At 31.4% G+C, this 26,934-nt stretch overlaps 1 protein-coding gene across 1 annotated transcript; it reads left to right on the top strand.

The window, feature by feature from the left end:
• The first annotated feature begins 1,384 nt into the window (after positions 1-1,384).
• LOC120081171 (DUF1262 family protein (DUF1262)) lies at positions 1,385-11,199 on the top strand. The gene is made up of 3 exons (XM_039035856.2): positions 1,385-1,838; positions 7,674-8,018; positions 10,442-11,199. Exons 1-3 carry the CDS (start codon positions 1,513-1,515, stop codon positions 10,986-10,988), a joined length of 1,218 nt encoding a protein of 405 aa, XP_038891784.2. The 5' UTR covers positions 1,385-1,512; the 3' UTR covers positions 10,989-11,199.
• Positions 11,200-26,934: the final 15,735 nt, after the last annotated feature.

Raw genomic sequence — 26,934 nt, forward strand, 5'->3', positions numbered from 1 at the left:
AAAATCAAAACCCAAAAATCAAATTTCTACTAAACAGAACTTAAAATTCACAAACTCTACTTGTGAATGGGATGCAATTTTGGGCAATTATATATGATGTTTCATTTGTGCACGAATCTTCTTTTCTTTTTTTTCTCCTTTATATCCAAATCTCTAAACAAATCTCGGAAACATATCCAAACAAAAGTGGTCATTCACATAAGTTGGCTTAAAGAACCAAACATGGCCGTATCAAAGATTACCTAAAGTGAACCCAAAAAAAAATATAATGAAGTGGGGATTGTTCTTTATCACCATCAAACTTTAATTATTAGACCTTCTTTATCAGACCAAAATTGGAGTTTCCATTCACCAATAACTTTGTTTTCTTTTTCCTCCATTTCTCATCCCTAAAGCAAAATATATATATATATACTTTTGGTGTTTCTAAACTTTCCTGGAAATAACGATTATTTAGTCTCTAAATTTTAGTTAGTAATGATTTAGAGCCTATTTGAATTGACTTTAAAAAAAAGTATTTTTTCGAAAAAACTATTTTTTATTTAAACACTTTTAACAAAAATTATTGCAAATACATTCCAAAAGCTATTTTGAGTTGTTATCGAACACTCAAGTCTTTTCCAAAATGACTTATTTTTTCAATTAAATGCTTGAAAATGCATTCCAAACACATCCTTTCAATTTTCTAACTAATGTCCTTTAACAATTTAGTTCTCATACTACTTTATAGTTTGTAACGGTTTGGTCCTTATTGTAAAAATTATTATTAAGATTTAATAAATTTCTTCATGTAGATCGATAAACTAATTGGAAATAAAATTTATTACAAACTAATGAGATTTTTCATGATAGAAGACTAAGTTGTTAAAAGTTTCAAATTGTATGGACTAAATTGTTACAAAGTTTTGAAAGTATAGAGACTAAGAGTGTGTTTGGGGCAAAAACTATCCTAAGACTATAATAACCACCTCTTGCTACAATAAATATTATTATGTATTCCCCGATTAGATATAGTCAACACTATTTCAAAACTCTCATTTACTACCTATTTACTATTTGTTACATTTTTTACTATTTTACATTCATCATTTTTTTTAATTATTTGCTACATTGTTTACTATTTTCTTCTCAAACTAAAATAGTTTACACCTCAAACACATATTATTATAATCCAAACTAAAATAATCAACACCCCAAACACAAACTATTATAACCCATCTATAATAATCTATAATTATAATAACCAATTTCTTGCTTCAAACGCCCCTAAATTATTACCAACTAAAGTTTAGAGGCTCAATTGTTACTTCTAGAAAGTTTTCATCACGACCCAAAGTGGTTAGGATTATATCTAATAAAACCCTCCATTTTTTTTTCTTAATTCATAAGAAAAGAAAGAAAAGAAAAAACTCCTCTAATAAAATCCCTTCTTCTCCACTTCCAAATCACACTCAAAAGAAACAGAGAGCAACAAAGCAAGAAAAAGAAAAAGGGTGTAAAGAGAGAGAAATAATGCTTGTGAGTCGGCCTCTTTCCTTATATAGAAGGTCGCCGAGCAGCCTTTCGATGCCGGTGGCAGCGACGGAGGGACCGTTTTCGGGGCTTTTCGTGGTGAAAGATGAGGAAGCCGAAGCCGAGGATTCGTACTGTTGGGGGATTTGCAGGCGGAGGAGGATTAAGAAGCCGCCATTTCCACAAGATAGAATCTTGACAATTATTCATAGCTCTTCTCAGTATGAAGAAGCTAAGTCCACTAAAGTTTGGTTGCTGCCTGTTCTTGATCGTCCTCTTTCTTCTAATCGTTACTATCTTATCAAAGCTCGTGGCAAACATAAAGGGTTAGTTCCCCTTTCTCTTTTTGCCTCCCTTGTTTCTTTAATATTATATTGCTCTTTTTTTTCATTTTGAGTTCAATAAGTCGGGTCGGGAAATTCGAATCACCGACTTTATGGTGGCTAACACATACTGTATCAGTTGAACTATGTTTTTTTTCTTTTTACAATATATTACTCTTTTTTTTTGTTTTGAATTCAATAAGTCGGATCGAGAAATTCGAATCACCGACTTTGTGATGGCTAACACATATAGTGTCAGTTGAACTATACTTTTTTTCTTTTTGCAGTATATTGCTCTTTTTTTTTTTTTTTTGAGTTCAATACGTTGGATCGGAAAATTCGAATCACTGACTTTGTGGTGGCTAACACATATAGTGTCAGTTGAACTATGTTTTTTTTTTTTTTGCAGTATATTGCTCTTTTTTTTTTTGAGTTCAATAAGTTGGGTCGGAAAATTCGAATCACTGACTTTGTAGTAGCTAACACATACAGTGTCAGTTGAACTATGTTTTTTTTTCTTTTTGTAGTATATTGCTCTTTTTTTTTGTTTTGAGTTCAATAAGTTGGGTCGTAGAATTCGAATCACCGATTTTGTGGGTGGCTAACACATACTTTGTCAGTTGAACTATGCTCTTTTTTTTTCTTTTTGCAGTATATTGCTCTTAATGATCGTGTAACTTAGAGATACCTCTTTTTTTCCACTATTATTATTATTTTATTTATGCATATGTTCTCTTAACTCACACACTTGTGAAATATTGTTTCCAAAAAAGGGAAGTTAATTAGCAGTTCAAACTTTGGATTTTTTGAGTTTGTGTATGTTTCATCTCAAAAGCTTTAAAAAGTGTCTCATATAAATCTTTGACATAATTGAAAATTTTAAAAATTAAATAAGATTATTAGATTTAAAATTAAATTGTATGTCTAATATGACTTTAAACTTTTATTTTGTGTCTAGTAGATTTGTGAGTGATAGAAAATTTTAAATAGTGTCAAGAGCTTATTGGACATAGAATTGAATGTTAAGAACTAAATTGACACTTTTTAAAGTTTAAAAACCAAATAGACATAAAAGAAAAATATTAGATCCCGTATGATAATCTTTTTTTTTTTTTTTGAGAAGAATGCTTATAACAGCTACTTTCATCGATAATTTTCTACGTTTTGTTATTCACTTCATGCTAATATTTTAAAAAAAATCAAGTTAAGTTTTGAAAACTAAGACCTTATTTGGTAACTATTTGGTTTTCTATTTTTGTTTTTGAAGATAAACATATATCATCCTCATTTCTTAAAATGATGTGAATCTTTAAGTACAATGGTTGAATTCTTGGCCAAATTCCAAGAACCAAAACAACATTTTTAGAGTTACTTTTTTTAATTCTCAAATTTTAGCTTGGTTTTTTAAACAATTGGTAAAAATTAGATAATAACGAAAAAAGTTGGAGGTAGAAGTAATATTCATAGACTTAATTTTAAAAAACAAAATAGTTACCAAATGAGAGTTAAAAAAATAAAATTATTTTCAAAATTTTACGAGAAATTCAAGTTTTTTTTTTTTTTTAAGAAAGGTGGAAACTATAATTGAAAATTTGAAAGAAACCAACATTAATTTTTAAAAAAACTAAAAACAAAATGTTTCTCAAAGTCGGGCCTTATTAACTAAAACTTATAATTTCATCCAAGAAAAATTATGATCTAAAAGAGGCACTGTTGAAAATTTGGAGGAGAATTTCAAAATAACAAAATTTAATTATAATTATGATAGATATTACAGATTAACGTTAATAGAAGATTATGAGCGCCTATCAATAATAGAAACTGATATATGTCTATTAGTTATAGATGCAGATAGAAGTCTATCAGCATCTATTATATTGATAGACAACTTATATAAGTCTATCGTTGATAGAGGCTGATAAAAGTCTATCAGTATCTATCACTGATAAAAAATTATAGAAGTCTATTGTTGATATTATCGATGATAGAAACTTATACAAATCTATCATTGATAAAGATTGATAGAAATTTATCAATATCTATCCGTATTTTTTTTTCGCTATTTCTGTAAATAGTTTGCCATTTTTCCTACATGTGAAAATTTCTCAAGTTTTGACAGTTTTTTTTTTTTTTACAACAGTTTTAGTAGCATTTAATTGACGTGTAAATTATCATTTTGATCAAACTTTAACGTGAGGTTGCATTTATTTAATCTTGTACGTTAATATTTTTTAATAGATCACTAAACTAATTTGATGCGAGGTTTCAAGCATAGGGTTAGAATGGAAATCTTAAGTTTAAGAAAGTTAAACCTAAAAGTTTAAGGTTGAGAGTTTTTTTTTTTTATAAAAAGAAAAAAAGAAAAAAAAACTTAAAAAACCTGTTTGATAACTCTTTGATTTTTAGTTTCTTGTTTTTTAAAATTAAAGCTATAAACGTTCATTTCAACACTAACTTTCAAGCTTTCTTATCTACTTTTTATCAATGTTATAAAAAATCAAGTCAAATTTTGAAAATTAAAAAAATAGCTTTTAAGAATTTGTTTTTGTTTTTAGAATTTGGCTAAGAATATAACCCTTGAAATTAAGAAATATGTAGATCATGGTATGAAATTGGGAGGAATTAGGCTTAATTTTCAAAGACTAAAAACAAAAAAACGAAATAATTACCAAACGGCACATTGGTTTCTGGTTGTTTGATTTTTAAAATTAAGTCCATAAAAACCTCTTCCACTTCTAAATTTCTTGTTTTGTTATCTAGTTTCCACCCAAATTTTAAAAACCAAACCAATATTTGAAAATTAGAAAAAAATAATTTTTAAAAACTTGTTTTTGTTTTTAGATTTTGGCTAAGATTTCAACTAGGGTAAGAAAAAAATGCAAACCATAATAAGAAAACAAAATAATATAAACTTAATTTTCAAAAACAAAAGACGAAAAATTAAATGATTACCAAATTGAGTCTACAATTTTTATTATTGTTATTATTATTCAATACTTGTGAGGATATGAGAAGCCAACCATCGACTTTTAATACGGTAATTAATGTCTATGCTTAGAAAAATAAAAATAGGAAACTTAAGTTTAGAAAATATGTGTGTGGGGAAATAAGTTTAGGGAAAAAGTAGAATTGGGAGTGCTAAACTCATTGGTTTTGTGATCTAACTTTCAAAATTATCACCTCACTTAATATCATAAAAATTAATTATCAAAAAATTAATAAAAAATACTTTTAAGATATTAAATTAAATATTATATATCTTGGAAGCCTTTTTAACTTTGTCTCTTTCTCTCTCTTCCCTTAAATTATTTATATATCTTATTATATTTTATTTTTGTCCCTCAATGATCTTCCTTCATAATTCTTTTATATATATATATATATATATCCTAAAAGGGTCTACTTTTTCACTTTTTTATCTCTACTTTCTCTTTATTTCCCATTATTTATATATATCTTAAATTAGTTAAATGTAATATTAACTCTCTCAAATCTTTATCTAGAACAGCATATATAATTGCATACCTAACTACATTTGTAAAAAGTTCTTATTGACTTTTTGTACATCTATTGTTATTGCATTTACAATAAGTAAATGAGTTCTACTAAAAGTTTAAGCACTAAACATATACTAAAAATAATTTAACAAGGTCCATTATATTATTTTAGAGGAACAATTGCAACTTTAATAAAAAAAAAAATTGAAAATTGAGCGCGTGTTCCTAGGTTTTGCTTTTTTGCAAACATGTCAAAAAATTTTCGCCTGAAAATTTGATTGTTATCTGATTTCTATGTGATTGTTATATGATTTTCTATGTAATTGCTATGTGATTGCCATACCTACAATTAAAAAAAAGTTGAAGTCATGGCTTTGGTTTCTTAAAATGTATTTGTCATACAATATAATTTCCCTATTTTAAATCATCTTTCCCTCTACATTATGTAAATAAATTTAAACTTCTCTCTATTTGTTCATCCTAATCGAGCTTAACTTAATTAGTTTAGACATATACGGTATCTTCGACTGAAAGATTAGAAATTTAAATTTTTATTTCTCAAACACAAAAAAGTAAAAAATTATATATTTCTATTTTCATATTGTTTATATTTATCTTAAAGGTCTACTTTCTCTTTCTACCTCTATTTTCTCCGTCAATTTTGTCCCTAATGTTTTACAAATCTTAATGTATTTCTAACCATTTCTCTCTATCTTGTTGACCAAATACCTAAACTCACTAGAAACTAGTCCACCACATAATCCTTACCTAAAAAAAATGTTTAAGCATGCCAACAAAAACAATTTTAGAGAATTATAGTAAATACTTAGGTCATGTTTAGTAATCATTTTGTTTTTTTTTTTTAAATTAAGCCTATTTTCTCCTATTTTTTACAATGATGTGTATCTTTTTTAAGTTTGATGGTTGAATTCTTAGCCAAATTCCAAAAACGAAAACAAATTTTGAAAGCTACTTTTTTATTTTTCAAATTTGTTTAGTTTTTAAAACATTGATAAAAAGTAGATAACAAATGAATAAAATTTAGAGGTGAAATAGTGTTTGTAGGCTTAATTTTCAAACAAATACTAAATGGTTACCAAACGAGACCTTGGTTTATTGTATAAAAAAATTAGAGTTTAAAGAATTATAAAAAAAAAATTGTAAATTGTGCCAATTCGAACATAGCTAATCAAAGCATAACCAAAAGATCAGAATTTCAAATTTCCGCATGGCACATGTTAAATGGTAAAAAGAAATTTAGGAATTATAGAGACAAGATAGAAAAATTTTAAAATTTTAAGGACCTATTAAATGTAACTCTAAGAGTTTGAAAGTCAAATTTTATATATTATTAAAAATAATTAATTTATATTCCTAAACTTTAGGGTTATCTCAATTAAAACTTCAACTAATGATCGGACAATTTAAAATGTAATCTTTCATTAGTATTTTAAACCAATTCATTAATGATTTACAAATATTTTCCTTTGATTTCATTTAAAATAATCAAATTACTTATATAAAATTATTCTTTTTTCCAAAATCCTTCTAAAGTAGCAAGAAGAATGATTAGATAATTATTCATCCGTGATTCAAAAAGGCATCTAAAATTTATTAATGATCGAAAAAAAATATTTTTCAAAAAAGTCATTATTATTTAAACTCTTTTAATAAAATTGTTTAAAATACATTTTAAAGTTTAAAAACTATTTTAAATAATTGTCAAAATTAATTTCTTTATAAATGACTTATTATGAAAAATTAAACACTTGAAAAATTAAAAACACACACCAAATCTATGGAATGATTATTAACTTGTCAACATAGGAACGTAACTCATCTAGTTCAAGACATACACAATTGTCCAGAAGGTGAAGGGTTCCAAATCTCTCCACCTGCCTCTACTTGTTATTGAATTAAAAAAAAAAAAAAAAAAAAAAAAAAAAAAAAAAAGACAAAAAAAAAGACAAAATTTTGATTCATCAACTTTAAAAGTGCCTAATACGATCTTGAACGTTCAATTTTGTGTATACTCGACCCTAACTTCTAATTTTAAGCTTCTAATTTTGTGTCTAATAAGTCATATTTAACCTATTTAATATTTAGAAAATATGCATGAACATATTAGACACAAAATTAAAAAGTTTAGACCCTATAGACATAAATTTCAATCTTATTATATGTCATAGATATATTGGATACAAAATTAAAAGTTGGGGATCTACTTAACATTTTTCAATACTATTTTTCATATCAAAAAATTCAATTTAAATATAATTTAAAAGCATGTTTTAAAGTGATTTTGAACACGACCTTTGATCCGTCCTGACCCGTCTAATAGGAAGGCATATAAATGCTCAAGAGAAGATGAGATAACAACATGTTGCTTTGGGGATGTTTTAAGCGACAAGAAGCCATCAGCCTTCAACTTGAAAGACATCTACCAACAGTTTCAGATTCACCGTTACCACGGCGGCGGTTTCTATGCTCAGTCGGTCGCTCCCGACGGCGTTCCGCCGAAGTTTCTCCGAACAAAAGGATGGAAACTTCGTTCTTCTTCTTCATCAACTTTGAATCTTCCATTTGAAGAAGCTCTTGGCTTAGACTCCTCTAGTAGACAGCTTCTTCCCGACTTCAACTTCCCCATCTTCACCACTCGCTCTCCTCCTGTGGTGGTCGGAATATGGTAACCCTTTTTTTCTTACATTCTCCTAACTCACTTTCTTCTTTACCCCTTTAATTTTATTTTCATCTCTATCTCCCGTGTGATAACCATCTGTTTTTATTTTTACCTCACTCTTCAATGAGTTATATTCATGATTGAGGGTAATTGTTTTAAATGGAAAACTGTTGAAAATATTTTCAAATATAGCAAAATATTACTGTCTATCAGTGATAGACAGTGATTGACATCTATCAATGTCTATCAGTAATAATCATCTCCACTGTCGAATCTCGTGCAGCAGGAAGCATCCGAGTGAGATTCAAAACCACAATGACATTTTACTATATTTGTAAATAAGGTGGCTCATTTTCCTATATTTGAAAATGATCTTACAAAAAATTGTCAAAATTGTAAAAAAAACAAAAAAAAAAAATGAAATGTTCCATCTTTTCTCGCCAAAGTTGTGCCTTTTTCGTTTTTCTATATTTAATTGCTGTTATTTTTAGTCATAAATTAGTGACATAAAAAACGATTATAAATTTCAAAAAATCGAAAGAAAAAAAAATCCATTTTTCTGGGAAAAAAAGTGATTTTGGCTTTATTAACTGTTTTCTGCAACCCTTCCCTATATTTACCACTATTCATGTGTCAAGAAAAGTTCAATTTATTGTAGTGACAAATGTGTAAACAGCCATTCTATCTCTAAATTTCTTTCTCTGTTATCTACTTTTTACAAATATTTTAAAAGGCCAATCGAAGTTTTGAAAAACTAGAAATGAGTAGTTTTTAAAAACTTGTTTCGTTTTCTAAATTTGGCTAATAACTCGACTCCTTTACTTAAGTAAGTTGAAAACTATTGATAGAAATTGAGAGAGAATAGACCTGGTTTTCAAAAATTTAAAACTAAAAACCAAATGATTATCAAAACTGGACCTTGATTTTTGGATATAGAAATTGGACTTTCAAATGATAAAAAATTTGACAGTTCAAACTTATACAATTATTACAATTTCTACACTTATGTAAGTTTGAGGATCCAATTTTAGCACTTGTATAAGTTTGAGAGCTTAATTTTTAATAATGAAAAGTTTGAGCGTATATAATTGCAACTATCACCATATCTATAAGTGATTTTTGTAACTTGTTCTTCTTACTAGTCTATCAATTTTTTATTTTGAAAGAATTATGATTTTATGTATCATAAACATTTTGATTTTAGAGTTGTTTTCTAATATAGTAAACTGAATCAAAATATTTACAAATATAGCAAAATATCATAATCTATTACTAATAAATACTTAATAAATATTCATAGACATCTATTAGTTTCTATATTTGAAAATATTTTCATCAGCATTTTCATTCCTTGATTTTATGTATCATTTTATATTCTTTATTTATTTGTCAAACTCATACCATTCTCAAACTATGAGATCACCATACTAACATCAGAATATTGTCATTCTTAATCTTATCAATTGGGTATCCCATCAATTCTTTATCTATTTCTTCTTCTTCTTTCTTTTCTTTTCTTTTCTTTTCTTTTCTTTTCTTTTTTTTTATATTTTCTTTCTTATTATTTTCAGTTTTTATTTCTATGGTTCTCACTTTAATTTAAAATTTGATTTTCATTATAAAATAATTAAGTAAATGCATTTATATTTTCGTTATATATCTTTTCACATGACATCGCTATCTTCATCATTTTACTTTCAATTATGAATAACTTTAAAATTTAAATTATTAATTTAATGTTTAGATTTTCTTTAGTGTCTATTATCTTCGAATTTCAAATAGGTCTTAATTATGTTTCTACACTTTTTGCTTTGATTATAATAAATTTTTTTTTAATGATATCGTTTATTAAGTTTCCGTTTGGTAACAATTTCGTTTTTAGTTTTTGGTTTTTGAAAATTAAACTTATTTCCTTCTCATTTCTTACAACTATTTACATCTTTCTTAATTACAATAGTTGAATTCTTAACCAAATTCTAAAAACAAAAACAAATTTTTAAATACTACTTATTTTAGTTTTAAAATATGGTTTGGTTTTTTAAACCATTAATGAAAAGTAGATAACAAAGAAAGAAACTTAGAGATTAAAGTAATATTTATAAGTTTAACTTTAAAAAATAAAAATAAAAAATAAATAGTTATCAAACGAACTTATATTATCTAGAATTAAAAGTTTGGGTGGCCAGGCAAGCGTAGACATAATAATATATTACAAATTCAACGTTTTGCCAGATATTCATCCTTAAAAGTTTATTTGGTTTGTTTATTTTAACATGTCACATGATGCTTACTAATTAGTTCATTGTTTAAAGTTTATTTAGTTGATTTATTATATTTCACACAACTTTTGAGTTTTCTTTTAATATCTTACGAACCATTTTTTCTCATGTCTCATACTATAATATTTTTTTCATTCTCTTCTCAATTAGGTTTTGCCCATTTGTTTTTGTGAGAGAGAACTCAATCAGCATAAGAACACAAATGAAAATATCACCAATTTACTCTCTCACTCTAGAACAGTGTTGGGAAGAGATGGTCTCTTGCGAGAACCCTAACGACGAAACTAGCTCTATCGTGACCGTCGCCATTGATGTGTCTAGAGAGGTCGTGTTGGTGGCTGGGAGAGAAGTGGAGAGAGAGAAAGGAGACGAGCATAGAAAAGGGTTCGTTTGGTTTAAAGTTTCTAATAGGTTAGATAGTAGTGGAAAAGCTTTAGGCGTAGGACTAAGCATTGCCCTAGTGGAGAAGATGAGATGGGTGCAAGAAGCGGGCGGCTGGTTCGGCGGCTGCAGCGACAACGGCGAAGAGAAAGTAGTGAGGGTGGAGAAAGTAGAAGAAATTACAAGTGAGAATGGATGGAGAAGATTTAGCCTTTATATGTTGGTGGAAAGCTTTGTTCTTAGGAGATCCAATGGAGGTTTGGTTTGGAAATATAATTTCAGGCACACTCATACCATTAAATGTAAATGGGAATAGTAAGTAACATGATCATTTTTTTTCCTTCTTATTAGCTATAAGTACATATCTTTCTTAAGTTGTAGATTTGAATCCCTCTTCTCCTCATTTGTAAATTAATGTGTTACAAAAAAATATTAGAAATTAAGCTAGATTTCATGATACATATATGTAAATTCATAATTTCTAGATATACAAATTCCTAAATGCATGGAGGTCGATCTTTTATTAAGGTATGTGAATAGTATGTCTACATTATTGGAAATAACTCACAATCATTTGGACCTATGGCCCACTGAAAGCATTCATATGGAAAGAGAATCTTTTTGTCCCATGTTAAAAGTTTCTTGGAAGTAGTACTAGCGAACCCAACTCAATTGTTCGGATTGTAAATTTCTTCAACCCAAATAATCTTTATTAAAAAATGAACTCAACCCAATCCAACCTTGAAATATTTGGATTGGATTGGTTCGGGTTAATCGGGTCATTTATTTAAAATTTTGTTCTAAAAAAAGCAAAATGTAAATATGTAAAAATCTAATTTAATTATTTTCATATATTAAATTAAGATTAACTATTCAACTTCAATTTATATAGTGAAAATTTTCTTTATAAAGTGCAAATAAACTACTTTTAAGAGTTGTTGAAGAATAAATTATTAAAAAAAATATTGAAAATAAATAAAATTAAAATAATTGTGTTATGAGTAACAAAAAAAATAAAATTTAAAATTGATAATAAATTTGAGTTGATTCGGATTGGTTTGGGTTATATTAGGTGAATTCATGGACCAACCCAACCCATAAAATTTTCATTTATTTGAACCCAACCCAACCCAGATGAGTTGATAACCTCACCCAAACAGCACGGGTTGGGTTAGGTTGATCTATTTTTTTGGGTCATCGGATTTTTTTAATACAATAGTTACATATATGAGTTATATTAATATGATTTAAATGCATAGTTAATTAAATGTGATATTTAATTTAAATTAAACAAACAATAACTATTTATTTATTCATTTTTATTATATTAAATATGATTTGATATATACTTAATTAAACAAATAGTAATTGTTTTCCAAATTACGTAACTTAACTTTCCTTCTTTTGTGTTATGTGAATTGCAAAGTGTTTGGAATTGAAAAAAAAATCACCAAAATGAAATTTTTATTCTCTCTCACTCCCTCTTACTTTTTTGTAAATTAATTCCTTTCTCCAATAACATCTTGGATCCCACAATCTTGATCCTTATCTGAGAATAGCAAGGTAGCCCAATAGTAGTGTTCCTCATCTTGTTCATGGCACTTTGTGTTATGAGAAAAACTCTTTGAAGACGATCTTCAAGGGTAAGTTTCACTCGCGTGATATCATGATTAATGTTTATCCTATATACCTTAATTAAATACAATGTCACCAACATTCGTACGCTTTCGCACGAAATTCGATCCCTTCAGCATAGGCTTGGACCCAATATCTTCTTTGACCCAAATTTTCATAATAAACTTGAATTATGTGGACTTTGGACCCGAACGACTTTAACTACTCGATGAGATCTAATTTATAATTTCTACAATAAGCTTGAACTTTTGTTGTGATGATGTGGCAACTTATGATTAGCCCAAAATTTCTCATTAAACAAACATTTCTTTTGTCACTCTCTTGTGATAAAAATGGATAAATTAGAGTTGACACAATGCACATGAATGAGAATGTAGAATAAATAAACAAATTAGGAATCCATGATGATTGAACTCGAAAACCACTATTTATTGAATTTATTTTTTATTACCTTTAACTAATGAATGTTTTCTTCCTCTATCAACCAATTGTTTTATTTTTTAACAATATGAGCATAATTCAACTAACAAGAACTTATATTATTATCAATTTGGTGTCTAAGATTTGATTCTCCACTCTACAAGTTGTAGAAAAAAATGTTTTATTTTTCATTATTTTTCCCTTGTGGGACATATTCGAAAAATTGTACAAAATGACCCAAAAAGCAAAAATTTTTCTATGACTGACCTCTTCCTAAAAACTTGTTTGCTATTGACCCTTTTGACATGTGAAATACCACTTTTATCCTCAAAATTAAATACTTTACCTTCTCCTCTATTTCCTACGTCTCTTTGTTCTTCCCTTTCAACAACTAAAAAACGAAAATTCAATGTCATTTAAAAGTAAAGATGCTTCAACATTTTGCTCAATTTATAAGCATAGTTGGAAGAACACAAAAAAATGTATAAACATATCGACAAAGATATGACAAAAAGAAAATTATTGTACGTGCAGAAAAGGGGTACAATCACTAACTACATGTATGGGATTTCTTTACAATTTTGTTTTTGTTATATATCTGTCAATACAACTTCATTTTAGCTAAATGACAACTCATATTCATACGTTTTTTTTTTTCATGTTTCTTCCAATCATACTTGTAATTCTAACAAAAAAAAAAAAAAAACAATCTTCAACTTTAATGACTACTCATATTCATACATTGCAAGGCCATTTATATTCAGTATTCTTTTACCTTTTATTTTTTAATAATCGAAAATAGCATGAAAAATGTATGAAAACAAATGGTCATTTACTTAACCAAAGTTGTATCGATGGAGATATAACCAAAACAAAATTTCAAAGTGATCACGCACCTGTAGTCAGCGATCGTGCACCATGATGTAAGCAGTCATGCGCAATGATGTCAGTGATCCCACACCTTTTCTGCGTGTACGATAATTTTATTTTTGTCATATCTTTGTCGATACAACTTTATTTTACCTAAATGACCACTCATTTTTATATATTTGTTCGTGTTCTTTCCAACTATACTAATAAATTGAGCAAAATTTTGAAGCATCTTTACTTTTAAATGATATTGAACTTTCATTTTTTGGTTGAAAATAAAGAGCAAAAGAGACGTATGAAATAGAGGAGAGAGTGAAGTATTTAATATTGAGGGTAAAAGTGGTATTTCACAGGCAAAAAGGTTCAATAGCAAACAAGTTTTTAGAAAAATGTCAGTCATAGAAATTTTTTTTGCTTTTTTGGGTCATGTTATACAATTTTCCAACATATTCCTCTCTTAAAAGTTTTTTTCCTTGATCTCACTCTCCTTTAAAGTTCACAAATGTGTGGCTTTTAATAATCATTTGGGATATTGATTTTGTTGGTGTGTGGCTTTCCTCTTGACACAATTTTAACTAAAACTCAATCCTCAAATCATCTTCCTTTTTGAGTTGGCTCCTTTTTTTATTGTGACTAAGGTTGTTTACATGGGGAGATCAATGGGTATAAATCAATCACAATTCATTTTGTGGGTCTCATCGGATTATTTTAGATTTTGTTTACACGTTCATTTATAATTGTAACTAAAAGTGGAGTCCACTATACCATCTGTAATCAAATCTAATCTGATTAAGCCTGGCAAGGTTCTCAATCGATTTGCATTTGAATATGCAGTGGGACCCACATATTTGGTAAGAATATTTTTGTCTTAAATTCCATCATTTACCCTTTGAAATGAATCGATACCATTTTACTAATGGAAATGTTGAAGGAAATCAATCATGAGGATTTCCATGAGCAGCGGAAGAGATCGTTCCAAATTCCATTCGAGTGAACACAATCAATTACAATCTTAAAACGAAAACTAACAGGTCATGCAACAACAAGAAATTACATCATGCTTAAGATGATACAAGAGATAGAGGTGAAGGAACTCTTATTTAAGAGTACCTACAAGCAGAAGCGGATCTTTCCAATTCATTGTGACAAAATTACGGCATATACATTCAAAACATACTAATATACATTCATAATGCTAAAGAGATCAAGAGATCTTCACAGCGAGTCTAAAACCCAACTGTCTACCTCAAACAATCACCACTCTGACAGAAGAAAACGGAGAAGACACCACCACTCAGAGCCCTCAGTAGTCTTAGAGTGAGAATCCAAAGTGTGGGCTTTGTTTGGATTTGGTAGAGGGAAAAAGGAAGAGAGATCATATACAACAATCAAGCAAGTGGGAGATGAGGTCGTCTATCGCATAAACAAGATGCTTGATCGTTTAGGTGAAGTATACGATCGTATAGGAAAAAGTATGTGATCGTCTAAATGATCGTGTAGGAAAAGGTAAGCAATCGTATAATCGATCGTGTAGGAAAAGGGTGAGCGATCATCCAAACGATCGCGTAAGAAAAGCTAAGCGATCATCTATACGATTGTTTAGTAAATATCGGGAGCTAAACGATCGCTTAAGAAAAGGTAAACGATCGTTTAGTTAATAGCGCGCGAATGTGTAATCGGTAAGTGATCGCTTAGCAATATCGTATATGTAAACGATCGTGCAGTCTATCGTATAGGCATTGATTTTCTAAACGATGACACTCTTTTTAACACAATGTCTGCGCATATGACTCCTGCATACCGTCAGCTATTTATAATGCATAGGCTTGAACCCAAATATTGGGCTTGTGCTTGGGCCCAATAGGTTCTTTGACCCAAAATTTCATAATGAACTTGAATTGTGTGGACTTTGGACCCGAACAACTTTAACTACTCAATCCGATCTAATTTATAATTTCCACAATGGGCTTGAACTTTTATTATGATGATGGGACAATTTATGATTAGCCCAAAATTTCTCATTCAACAAACATTTCTTTTGTCACTCTCTTGTGATAAAAATGGATAAATTAGAGTTGACACAATGCACATGAATGAGAATGTAGAATAAATAAACAAATTAGGAATCCATGATGATTGAACTCGAAAACCACTATTTATTGAATTTATTTTTTATTACCTTTAACTAATGAATGTTTTCTTCCTCTATCAACCAATTGTTTTATTTTCGACCAATATGAACATAATTCAACTAACAAGAATTTATATTATTATCAATTCGGTGTTTAAGGTTTGATTCTCCACTCTACAAGTTGTAGAAAAAAATGTTTTATTTTTCATTATTTTTCCCTTATGGACATATTCGAAAAATTGTACAAAATGACTTAAAAAGCAAAAAAATTTCTATGACTGATATCTTCCTAAAAACTTGTTTGCTATTGACCTTTTTGACATGTGAAATACCATTTCTATCCTCAATATTAAATACTTTACCTTCTCCTCTATTTCCTACGTCTCTTTTGTTCTTCCCTTTCAACAACTAAAAAATGAAAATTCAATGTCATTTAAAAGTAAAGATGCTTCAACATTTTGTTCAATTTATAAACATAGTTGGAAAGAACACAAAAAACGTATAAAAATGAATGGTCATTTAGCTCAATTTATGAACATACCGACAAAGATATGACAAAAACAAAATTATTGTACACGCAGAAAAGGTGCGCAATCACTAACTACATGTATGGGGTTACTTTGCAATTTTGTTTTTTTCATATATTTGTCAATACAATTTCCTTTTAGCTAAATGACCACTCATATTCATATGGTTTTTTTCGTGTTTCTTCCAATCATACTTGTAATTCTAACAAAAAAATAAACAATCTTCAACTTTAATGACCACTCATATTCATATGTTGCAAGGCCATTTATATTCAATATTCTTTTACCTTTTATTTTTTTTATAATTGAAAATAGCATGAAAAACGTTTGAAAACAAGTGGTCATTTAGCTTAACCGAAGTTATATCGATGGAAATATGACCAAAACAAAATTTCAAAGTGATCACGCACCTATAGTCAGCGATCGTGCACCATGATGTAAGCGGTCACGCGCAATGATGTCAGTGATCCCACACCTTTTCTGCGCGTACGATAATTTTATTTTTGTCGATACAACTTCATTTTACCTAAATGACCACTCATTTTTATACATTTATTCGTGTTCTTTCCAACTATACTTATAAATTGAGCAAAATTTTGAAGCATCTTTACTTTTAAATGACATTGAACTTTCGGTTTTTGGTTGAAAATAAAGAGCAAAAGAGTCATATGAAATAGAGGAGAAAGTGAAGTATTACTGATGGTAAAAGTAGTATTTCACATGCTAAAAGGGTCAATAGCAAACAAGTTTTTAGAAAAATGTCAGTCATAGAAAAGTTTTTGCTTTTTTGGGTCATTTTATACAATTTTCCAACATATTCCTCTCTTAAAAGTTTTTTCCTTGATCTCACTCTCCTTTAAAGTTCACAAATTTGTGACTTTTAATAATCATTTGAGATATTGGCTTTCCTCTTAATACAATTTTAACTAAAACTCAATCCTCAAATCATCTTCCTTTTTGAGTTGGCTCCTTTTTTTATTGTGACTAAGGCCATGTTTACATGGGGAGATCAATGGGTATAAATCAATCATAATTCGTTTCATGGGCTTCATCGGATTACTTTAGATTTTGTTTACACATTCATTTGTAATTGTAACTAAAAGTGGAGTCCACTGGCTTGGGGTTGATGCCCTAAAGTCTCGTGTCCTGTAGTTTGTAAATAGCTTGTACGAATGCTTGTGTTGTTAATATATGATATTTACTTCACATCTTGTATTTTGCTCATTTACTTATTTTATTTGCTTTACCACAGACCAATAAACATAAAATCCTTGGTTATCTGTATGTGACTTAAGCATGTATGTGGTGACATACAAGTGGATCATGTCTTGAGTGATAACCAAAATGGTATGTAGCATATGGATAAAGGGGGAAACCTTATCCTGGTAACGCTACATGCGCCACTCGCTTTGTGGAATGGTCATAAGTGTTGTGACTTGTCACAAATGGTCTGATCCTGATTATTCGTGTTGGGGACATGTGAGCGGGGGCCTCCTATACAAAGAGTTTGTATAAGACCTGACCACGAAGTGTTAACATTTTGTTATATAACACCGTTCATGATAGAGACTTCACTTCACTAGGATGACCATAGATAACATGACCTCAATCCTGAGTGAGTTGGGAACTCCTACCATTAAGGGCAGTCCTTTGATTTGTATGGGTGCGAGTGGCCAAGTCGCCGATTCAAACTTACCATTTTGGGGATTCATCTGATTTAGGAGTTGGGAACTCAGCTACACAAGATGGAATTTAGGTAGATATATAGCTCCCTTAAGGGCTGATTACGGGGCTTGAACAATGTGGCACCACACACCTTCTCTTGGCTCGAGAGGTGTTCACACTTAGTTGGACCATGTTGTATTGTTCATTAGTAAAATCAATGGTACTTAAGGAGTGAGATGCAACTACAGGGGCATAATGGTAATTTGGCCCACCTGTACTTACGAGCATCTGTGAAGGGTCATCATACTCATGATTGGTTATATCCGATGGACACATAAATATATCTGTGGTAAGAAGAGTTCAGTTGTTGGTCTTTAATGGAATGTCTAACAGTTAAAGGATGGTGGATCTCGTGGCTAAAGAGTTTAGTCAGCTATTCACGTACCGTTAGAGCTTCGAACCACAGGTCCATTAGGTCCCCGGATAGCTTGGATAAAGTCGAAAACAGTATTTGGGTTAATTTGAAATGTTCAAATTTACAAGATGAAGTTCGATTATATATGATATAATTGGACTGGTTAATTATATATGATATAATTGGCAAATGTATGAGATACATTATTATGAAGGAAATTAGATATAAATATGATTTATATCAAGTAGAGGAGAAAATACTATAGTAGATATGTGATATCAAACTATAGGATAAAAATATAATATGATTATATTTATTAATTGATTGATTGATTAATTATATGATAATTAATCCTAATATCACGTTTGGAGGTGGGTTAGTGGGCAACGTCGGTTATGGTAACCGATGAGTTAAAATGAAAAATTTTTTCATTTTTGAGTCATGCAATCGATAGTCCGTCATTCGCCCAAAAATAATTGTGAAGCACGCGTTGGTGAAAGAAAACAATCGCTTGAGAGCCTATACGATAGTCGCTTCTCCGTCTGAACGATCATCCACCTTGTGATAAACGATCGCACATTCTTGCTTACACGATCAGATAGCTTCTTTAAACAATCGTATAGTATGCCGATTTAACTAAATGATCGTACACCTTTTCCTAAACAATTGTTCAGTAAATCCTACATGATTGTGTAGTATCTCTAGACGATAAGCACTTCTGCTATGCGATAGCATCATTTTCTCTGTCACTTGCTTATCGACAACACGATTTGTGTTTCCTCCTTCCTCTACCAAATTCACCAAAGCCCACCCTTTGGGTTTTCACTCCGAAAATACCCGGGGCTCATTAGTGGTGGTGTTGTCCCCATTGTAGTCGTGAGTTCACGTTGATTGTGTTGTTGTAGTTGACGTTCTCGTCGGGCGTTGGTAGATCATTGGGAGGGTTTCCACTGCATAAGAGTTCTGAAGTTTGAAGATAGTCTTCAACTGATATGGAACTCTTTCCCTTATAGTTTTTTTCTTCAGATCATTCCGTTAATTAGAGTTTATTTGCATAACTATATGTGTTGAATGTATAATGTTATATTTTGGTCACGGTGAGATGGGAGCGATCCGAACGCGCTCATGGAACTCTGTGTTATGAGATCCTTCACATTTTACCATCTGTAATCATATCTTATAATCTGATTGAGCTTGAGAAGATTCTCAATCGACTTGCATTTGAATATGTAGTGAGACCCACATATTTGGTAAGAATATTATTGTCTTAAATTCCGTCATTTACCCTTTGAAATGAAGCGATACCATTTTACTGATGGAAATATTAAAGGAAATCAATCATGAGGATTTCCATGAGCAGCGGCAGAGATCGTTCTAAATTCCATTCAAATGAACACAATCAATTACAGTCTTAAACCGGAAACTAATAGGTCATGCAACAACAAGAAATTATAGTATGCTTAAAATGATATAAGGGATAGAGGATACATACCTTTGAAGAAACATTCTTCACAAATCCCTCGATCAATCTCCAAGCATCCAAGAATAGCAACGCTCGAACACAACGACCGGTAAACAGCACGAACACAATGAACACAACGAACAACCTCCACAAAACCAATCGAATCACACTCGATTCACGAAGTGAGTGAGGAAGCCACCACAACGGTTACCTTGATATTCTCGATGTGAGAATCTAGGAGTTGTAGGTTCTGTATGATCTTGGCTTGAGGAAGAGGTTGGAGGACAACGATCGTGTAGACGATCGAGCAAGTGGGAGATAACACAGTCTATCGTATAGATGATGTATTCGATCGTATAGTAAATAGCAGCCTATCGTATAGACAAGGCCACTCGATCATTTAGCTATGATAAGCTGATGAACTATCGTATAGTCAAAGCTCCACGATCGTTTAGTCTCTGCACAACTATCGTTTAGTGAAACACTTTCACTTGATAGCTTATCACCATGAGTTATTTTCGAATGAAGCAACTCTCTAAAATTAGGAAAACAATTTTCCTTTTATCTCATGGTTACCATAAAACCACCAATAACCTCCCACTCAATCGGTATTAGAGAAAAAGAAATTAATTATCATATAATTAATATATTATAAATAAATATGATAACCAACTTACCATATTATATTTATAACCTATAGTTTTAATATTTCATCTCACGAAACATACAAACCATAGTTCTTTTTCTATTTTATGGTACTTAATGTAAATCATATTTACATTAATCCCCCACTTGATATATCTCATCCATCCCACCAATTATATCATATATAATTGAATTTCCTCTTGTTAATTTGAACACTTCAAACTAACCCCAAGAACTGATTCTTAACTTGAATCCATTGAGCTATCAAGGGGACCTTATGGACCTGTAGCTTGAAGCTCCAACGGTACGTGAATAACTAACTAAATTCTTTAGTCACGGGATCCACCATCCGTTAACTATCGAGCACTCCACTAAAGACCGACAATTGCACTCTTCTCACTACAGATATATTTATGTGTCCATATCAACCAACAGTGCGATAACCCTTATAGATCGCTCGTAAGTATAACTGGACCAATTTACCGTTTTGCCCTGTAGTTACATCTAACTCCTTAAGTACCACTGATTCCTCAAATGAACAATAAATCATAGTCCTACTATGATTGGTTCCTCTCTTCCAAAGAGAGGATGTGGCCACTATGTTTAAGACCCGAAATTAGCCCTTAAGGGAGCCATCTATCTACTTACTCCTGCTTCAGGGAAGGAATGAATTTCGTCTTGTGTAACTAAGTTCCCAACTCCCCAATCAAACAAATCTCTAAAAAGGTAGGCATGTTAAGTTGGCAATCTGACCGCTCTCACCCATACTAATCAAATGACCGCCCTCAAAGGCAGGAGTTCCCAAAACACTCAGGATTAAGATCATGTCACCTATAGTCGTTTAAGTGAGATGTGAGTCTCAATTATCAACGGCGTTATATAAAGTGACTAATCATCTCGTGGTCTGGTCTTATACAAACTCTTTGTATAAGACACCCCCGCTCGCATGTCTCCACATGAATGGTCAGGATCAAACCATCTGTAGTAGTTCACAACACTTGTAAACCTCTACAAAACGAGTCGTATCCATAGTGTCACAAGGATAAGGTATCCCTCCTTAATCCTTATACTACAAACCTTTTAGGTTATTACTTAAGGCTTGATCCACTTGTATATCTCGTATAAATGCTTAAGTTTACATACAATAACCACGGATCTTTGTTTATTAGACATGAGTAAATGCAAATAAAATAACTCTTATTTTATTAATAACAATATGTACAATGTTTACAAACTATGAGACTCTGGAAGAATTAGGACACCAATCCCAACAAATATCAGTAGAGATTTTGACCGCTTTAACCCTCCTTTTTTTCATTAGACCAATCTATCGGTTATTATGGTGAAATCGATAGTGGTTAATATCCCAATGCTTTTATCAATGTTATTTTGTTTCATGGGTTCGAACATTGAATTTTTTTGTTATGACCACATTCATGCTACGAATATCGATCTATCGTTGTAATGTCCCGTCAATAGGAAAACTTTAACTTGGTTGTCCGATTAAGTCTCATGCATATAGATTTAACAGTTCCTTCATACTCATGCAATCCCACAAATCAGTTATTGATGAAAAAAATATAGAAAAAAAATTATTATAAAATTAGGACCTTATTAATAAAAAATAATGTATTCATAATTTAATATCCAAAGATATAGGTATTAAAGTTCCCTTTGAGATCGAGTCAATAAATTCTTGTATTAACCACATATGACCAAATATATCTGACATCATGCTCATGAAGGAATAATCAAAATCAAAGTCCAGGTTAGTTGGTGAGCCTAGTGATAGGAAACTATCTAGTTTGCTTCGTGGTGTAGATCGGACGCAGGTCCATCTCATAACACGAGAAATGGTGGTTTTGTTTATCTTCGTTGCAACGACTCCATCGATCGCTAATAGTGTTTCGTATAGTCAAATCTGTGCAAATATGTATCCAAGTGTATGATAATAATGATGATCAATCGATGCATCATAACAGTAGTTGGCGCACCTATAGGGCATATGATATTGGGGTATGCCCTAGTTTATTGTATATTGGATAGTTTTATATTGTATTGTACATTAGTCTCCCGAGTCATTAGGACAAGTGAGAGATTGTTGGGATTGGTGTCCTAATTCTCCCGAAGTCTTGTTGTTTTGTAAAGATACACATTGTTTAATTAATAAAATAAGTGTTATTTAATTCTGGCATTTACTCATATCCAATAAACAAAGCTTTTTGATTATCTTATGTGAACTTAAGCATGTATATGTGATATACAAGTGGATCATGCCTTAAGTGATAACCTAAATTGGTCTGTAGTATAAGGATTAAGGTGGGATATTTGATCCTCGTGACACTACGGACACGGCCCGCTTTGTAGAGGTTTGCAAGTGTTGTAAACTAATACAGATGGTAGATCCTGACCATTCATGTAGAGACGTGGAGCGGGGGTGTCCTATACAAAGAGATTGTATAAGACCTGGACCATGAGATGATTAGACTCTGTATATAACGTCGTTGATACTAGAGACTTACATCTCACCTAAACGATCATAGGTGACACGACCTCAATCCTGAGTGTTTTGGGAACTCTGCCTTTGAGTGCGGTCCTTTGATTAGTATGGGTAAGAGTGGCCAAATTGCCAACTCAATATGCCTACCTTTTTGGGGACTTGTCTAATCTAGGAGCTGGAAACTCAATCCACAAGATGAAATTCACTCCTTTCCCAAAGCAGGGATAAGTAGAGAGATTGCTCTCTTAAGGGCTAATTCCAGGGCTTGAACATAGTGGTCATAGCTTCTCTTTGGAAGAGAAGACTCAGTTATAGTAGGACTATGACTTATGTTCATTAGAGAGATCAGTGGTACTTAAAGAGACAGATGTAACTTCAAGGGCATAACGATTATTGGCCCAGCTGTACTTACGAGCGATCTGTGAAGGGTTGTCATACTGTTGATTGGTTAAGATGGACACATAATATATCTGTAGTAAGGAAAGTTCAATTGTCGGTCTTTAGTGGAGTGCCTGTCAGTTATTCACGTACTGTTGGAGCTTCAGAGCTACAGGTCCATGAGGTACCCTTGGTAGCTTGGATTCTATTGAGGATCAGTTCTTGGTGTTGATTTGAAATGTTCAAATTGACAAGAGGTATTTTGATTATATATGATATAATCGGTATGATGTATAAGATACATCTAGTGGAGAATTGATGTAAATGAGATTTACATTAAGTACCATCGAATAGAAAAAGAACTATGGTTTATATGTTTCATGAGATGAAATATTAAAACTATAGGTTATAAATATAGCATAAGTTGGTTATCATTTGTATTTATAATAATAGTAATTATTGGATAATTAATACTTTTTCTTTTAAATAACTAAAGTAGTGGGAGGTTATTGGATCATGGTAACTGTGAGTTTAAAAGGAGAATGGTTTTCCTATTTTGAAAAGGTGGTTTTAAAAACATTTGAAAAGGATTTTGAGTTTTCTCTCTTGGAAAAAGAAACTCACGTAGTCGTCAAGTAAATTCGGGTTTACTAAACGATGGTTAGGCGAGCTAAATGATCGTGCAGGTGTGAGCTAAACGATTGTGCAGTATTTACTAAACGATCACATAACTTTTGTTAGACGATCGCATAGCTTTATCTAAACGATTAGGCATCGACCTATATGATAGGTCTTCGCCATCTCCCACTTGCCCAGTCGTGTATGCGATCGTTGTTTCCTCCTTCGTCTGCCTCATAACAAGTTCGAACAGAGCCCACCCTCTGGATTCTCACATCAAGAATACCAAGGTCACCTTGTTGGTGGTGTTAGACTCAACTCGACACCGTCGAGGTTTTCCAGAGGCCGTTCGTGGTGCTGTGAAATCCGTTCGTGTTGCAGAGGAGTTCGTGATCGAGGAGATCGTTGAAAACGAGCGTGAAGTGTTTGTGTTGTGTTCGTGTTGTGTTGCGATTGTGTAGTTCGAGCACTCGTGGTTGCTGTTGTTCGATTAGAGTCGCGCAATGGAGCATGGAGACGCATCCTCATATGTGCGTAGAGTTTTATCTCTATTCTTTTGAGTTTATACATGCTGTAATTTCTCTATGTGAATTGTATAACTGTTTGTTTGAAGTCGACTGTAAATGTTATGTTAATTCATGATTATAATTTGGAATAGTCTTGTTCCGCTGCTCATGGAATTCTCGCTTCCGATTTCCTTTAGTGGAAACCTGGGAAGGCTAAATTTTACGATATAGGATGAATTAGTTGTACTATTGTCCTGATACATACTTGGTTTCCCGACAAGTGCTCTCTGTGAACTTTCTGGTGTTCTTTCCCACAAGATAGTTCCCCAATCCATGCTATTGAAATGTTGGACATCGTTAACATCAAGAAATAATATTGTATCAACGGACGTGTGCTTGTCTTTGTTGGGTTTTATACCCTAAAACTCATAGATAGTAAATATTATTAATTGACTGTCAATGATAAAGAGTTATAGATGTTAATTCAATATCTTTGTAAGATCGTCAATATTGTACCGAGGGTGTTTTTAGAGTATACCGAATCAGTATAGCTATCCTTCTTCACGACTTGCTCAAACAAGAGAAAGAAACAAATATAAAATTCTTATTTGTATTGTTTTCTATTTTGTCTTAATAACCCTAAATCCAATAAACTAACATCCAAGGCTGCCTTATGAGTCGTGAACTGTATGTGGAGACATACATGGATCAATGTTCAAGATACAACTTGAAGGGTTTATAGTATAGGGATAAGGTTGGGTACCTTATCCTGATAACATTATGGATACGACCCACTTTGTCTTTGATATAAATGCAATGATCCAACGCATTCGTGTAGTTGACATGTGAGTGGGGGTATCCTATGCAATGAGTTTGCATAAGACTGAGCTACGAAATAGTAACCACCAGATGTAACATCGTTAACTAGTTAGGTTCCTATTTCAATAGGATGATCTAGACAACTTAGTCTTAATCATGAGTATATTATGAACTCCTGTTCACGAGGGATTGTCTTTTGATTTGTATAGGTGAGGGTGGCCAGTTTGCCGACCCAATAGCCTACCATTTTGGGGACAATATCGGGTGGGGAGCTGGGAACATAATAATATAAGATGGAAATCCTCCTTTCTATCTTAAGGGTAAGTAGATGAGTATTCCCTTAAGTAGTGTTTCCGAGACTTGAACAAATGGTCTTACCCTCTCACTGGCTCGAAAGGGGTTTCTGTTTATTAGTTGGACCATAAATAAATTGTTCATTAGAGAAGCACTAGTACTTGAGGAATTAGAGGTAAGCCAAGGATAAAACGGTAATTTAACTTAGTTGGAGTTATGAACACTCCTGAATGACTACTTGATGTTATTGGTCTATATCCGTGGACACAGAAATATATCTATAGTGAGAAGAGTGTCGTTGTAGGTTTTTAGTGGAGTATACCCATAGTTAACGAATATTGATTAACTTGGTTAATGAGTTTAGGCAATTAATCTCACACCATTGGAGCTTCTGATCTATAGACAACCAGGTCCCCTTGTTAGCTCACTAGAGGATATTTAAGAGGGATGATTTAAATTCTTCAAATTAATTTAAGGAAACCATACATTAAATGTGATTTACATATAATTGATCATGGATATGATCTATAATTCAAATTAAATTAAAAAGTGATACTTGAATAAGATTCAATCAATTTTCAAGAGAATTAGATTCACAAAAAATTAATTAATAGAGAGGTATTGCATATATACATACGATGTTTATGATGATTAAATATATTTACATTAAATTGAATTTAATGTGTAAATAGTTATTTAATTAATGTGTAAATTAAATTAAATAAGTGTTATTTAATTGTGCTAATTAATTAAATAAGTGTTAGTTAATTAATTAATTATGAAAAAAAATAGGAAAAAATTAGAAAAAAGGTTTGACTCTTCTCTATATAAAGACCTCCCTATAGCCCTTTAGGGGGAGACTGACAATAAACAACACACAAGTGTTATTGTGCAAAATTTTTCCTAAGTTACAAAGAGAATCCTCTCTACTCTCCATAATCCTTTTCTTATCTCCCTCTCTTAATAGTTAGATACCACATATCCCTCTATTGGAGGTTACTCTCTTGGTAGTGTTCAAGATTATTCAAGAAATCATTTGTGATCAAGATCGTTGAAGGAGTCGTTCATTAGAACTTCGAGAGGATTGTTCGTGAAGTTTGAGAATCTACAAAGGTAAGAATGGTGTAGGGAAGTTATGTGAGGTTGGTTTTTTCTCTTGTATTTTGGTGTAGAGAATTACTCTATGGCTTTCTCTGGGAAAAATCTCTCCCAAGAACACAAAAAGAATTTTTTTTTGTTTTTTTTCTCCCTCTCAAAAAACTTCTCATCCCTCTTCCCAAAAGTGCAAAGCCCATCACTCCTGCATATTCTCATTCCTTAAGGAGAATACAAGAGGTTCTCTTGTGGTGGTGGCCATTTGGGTTGCCGTATTTTGGA

This window comes from Benincasa hispida, chromosome 7 (assembly GCF_027475165.1).
Source record: "Benincasa hispida cultivar pf3 chromosome 7, pf3_genome.v1.1, whole genome shotgun sequence".
NCBI classification, from domain to species: Eukaryota; Viridiplantae; Streptophyta; class Magnoliopsida; order Cucurbitales; family Cucurbitaceae; genus Benincasa; species Benincasa hispida.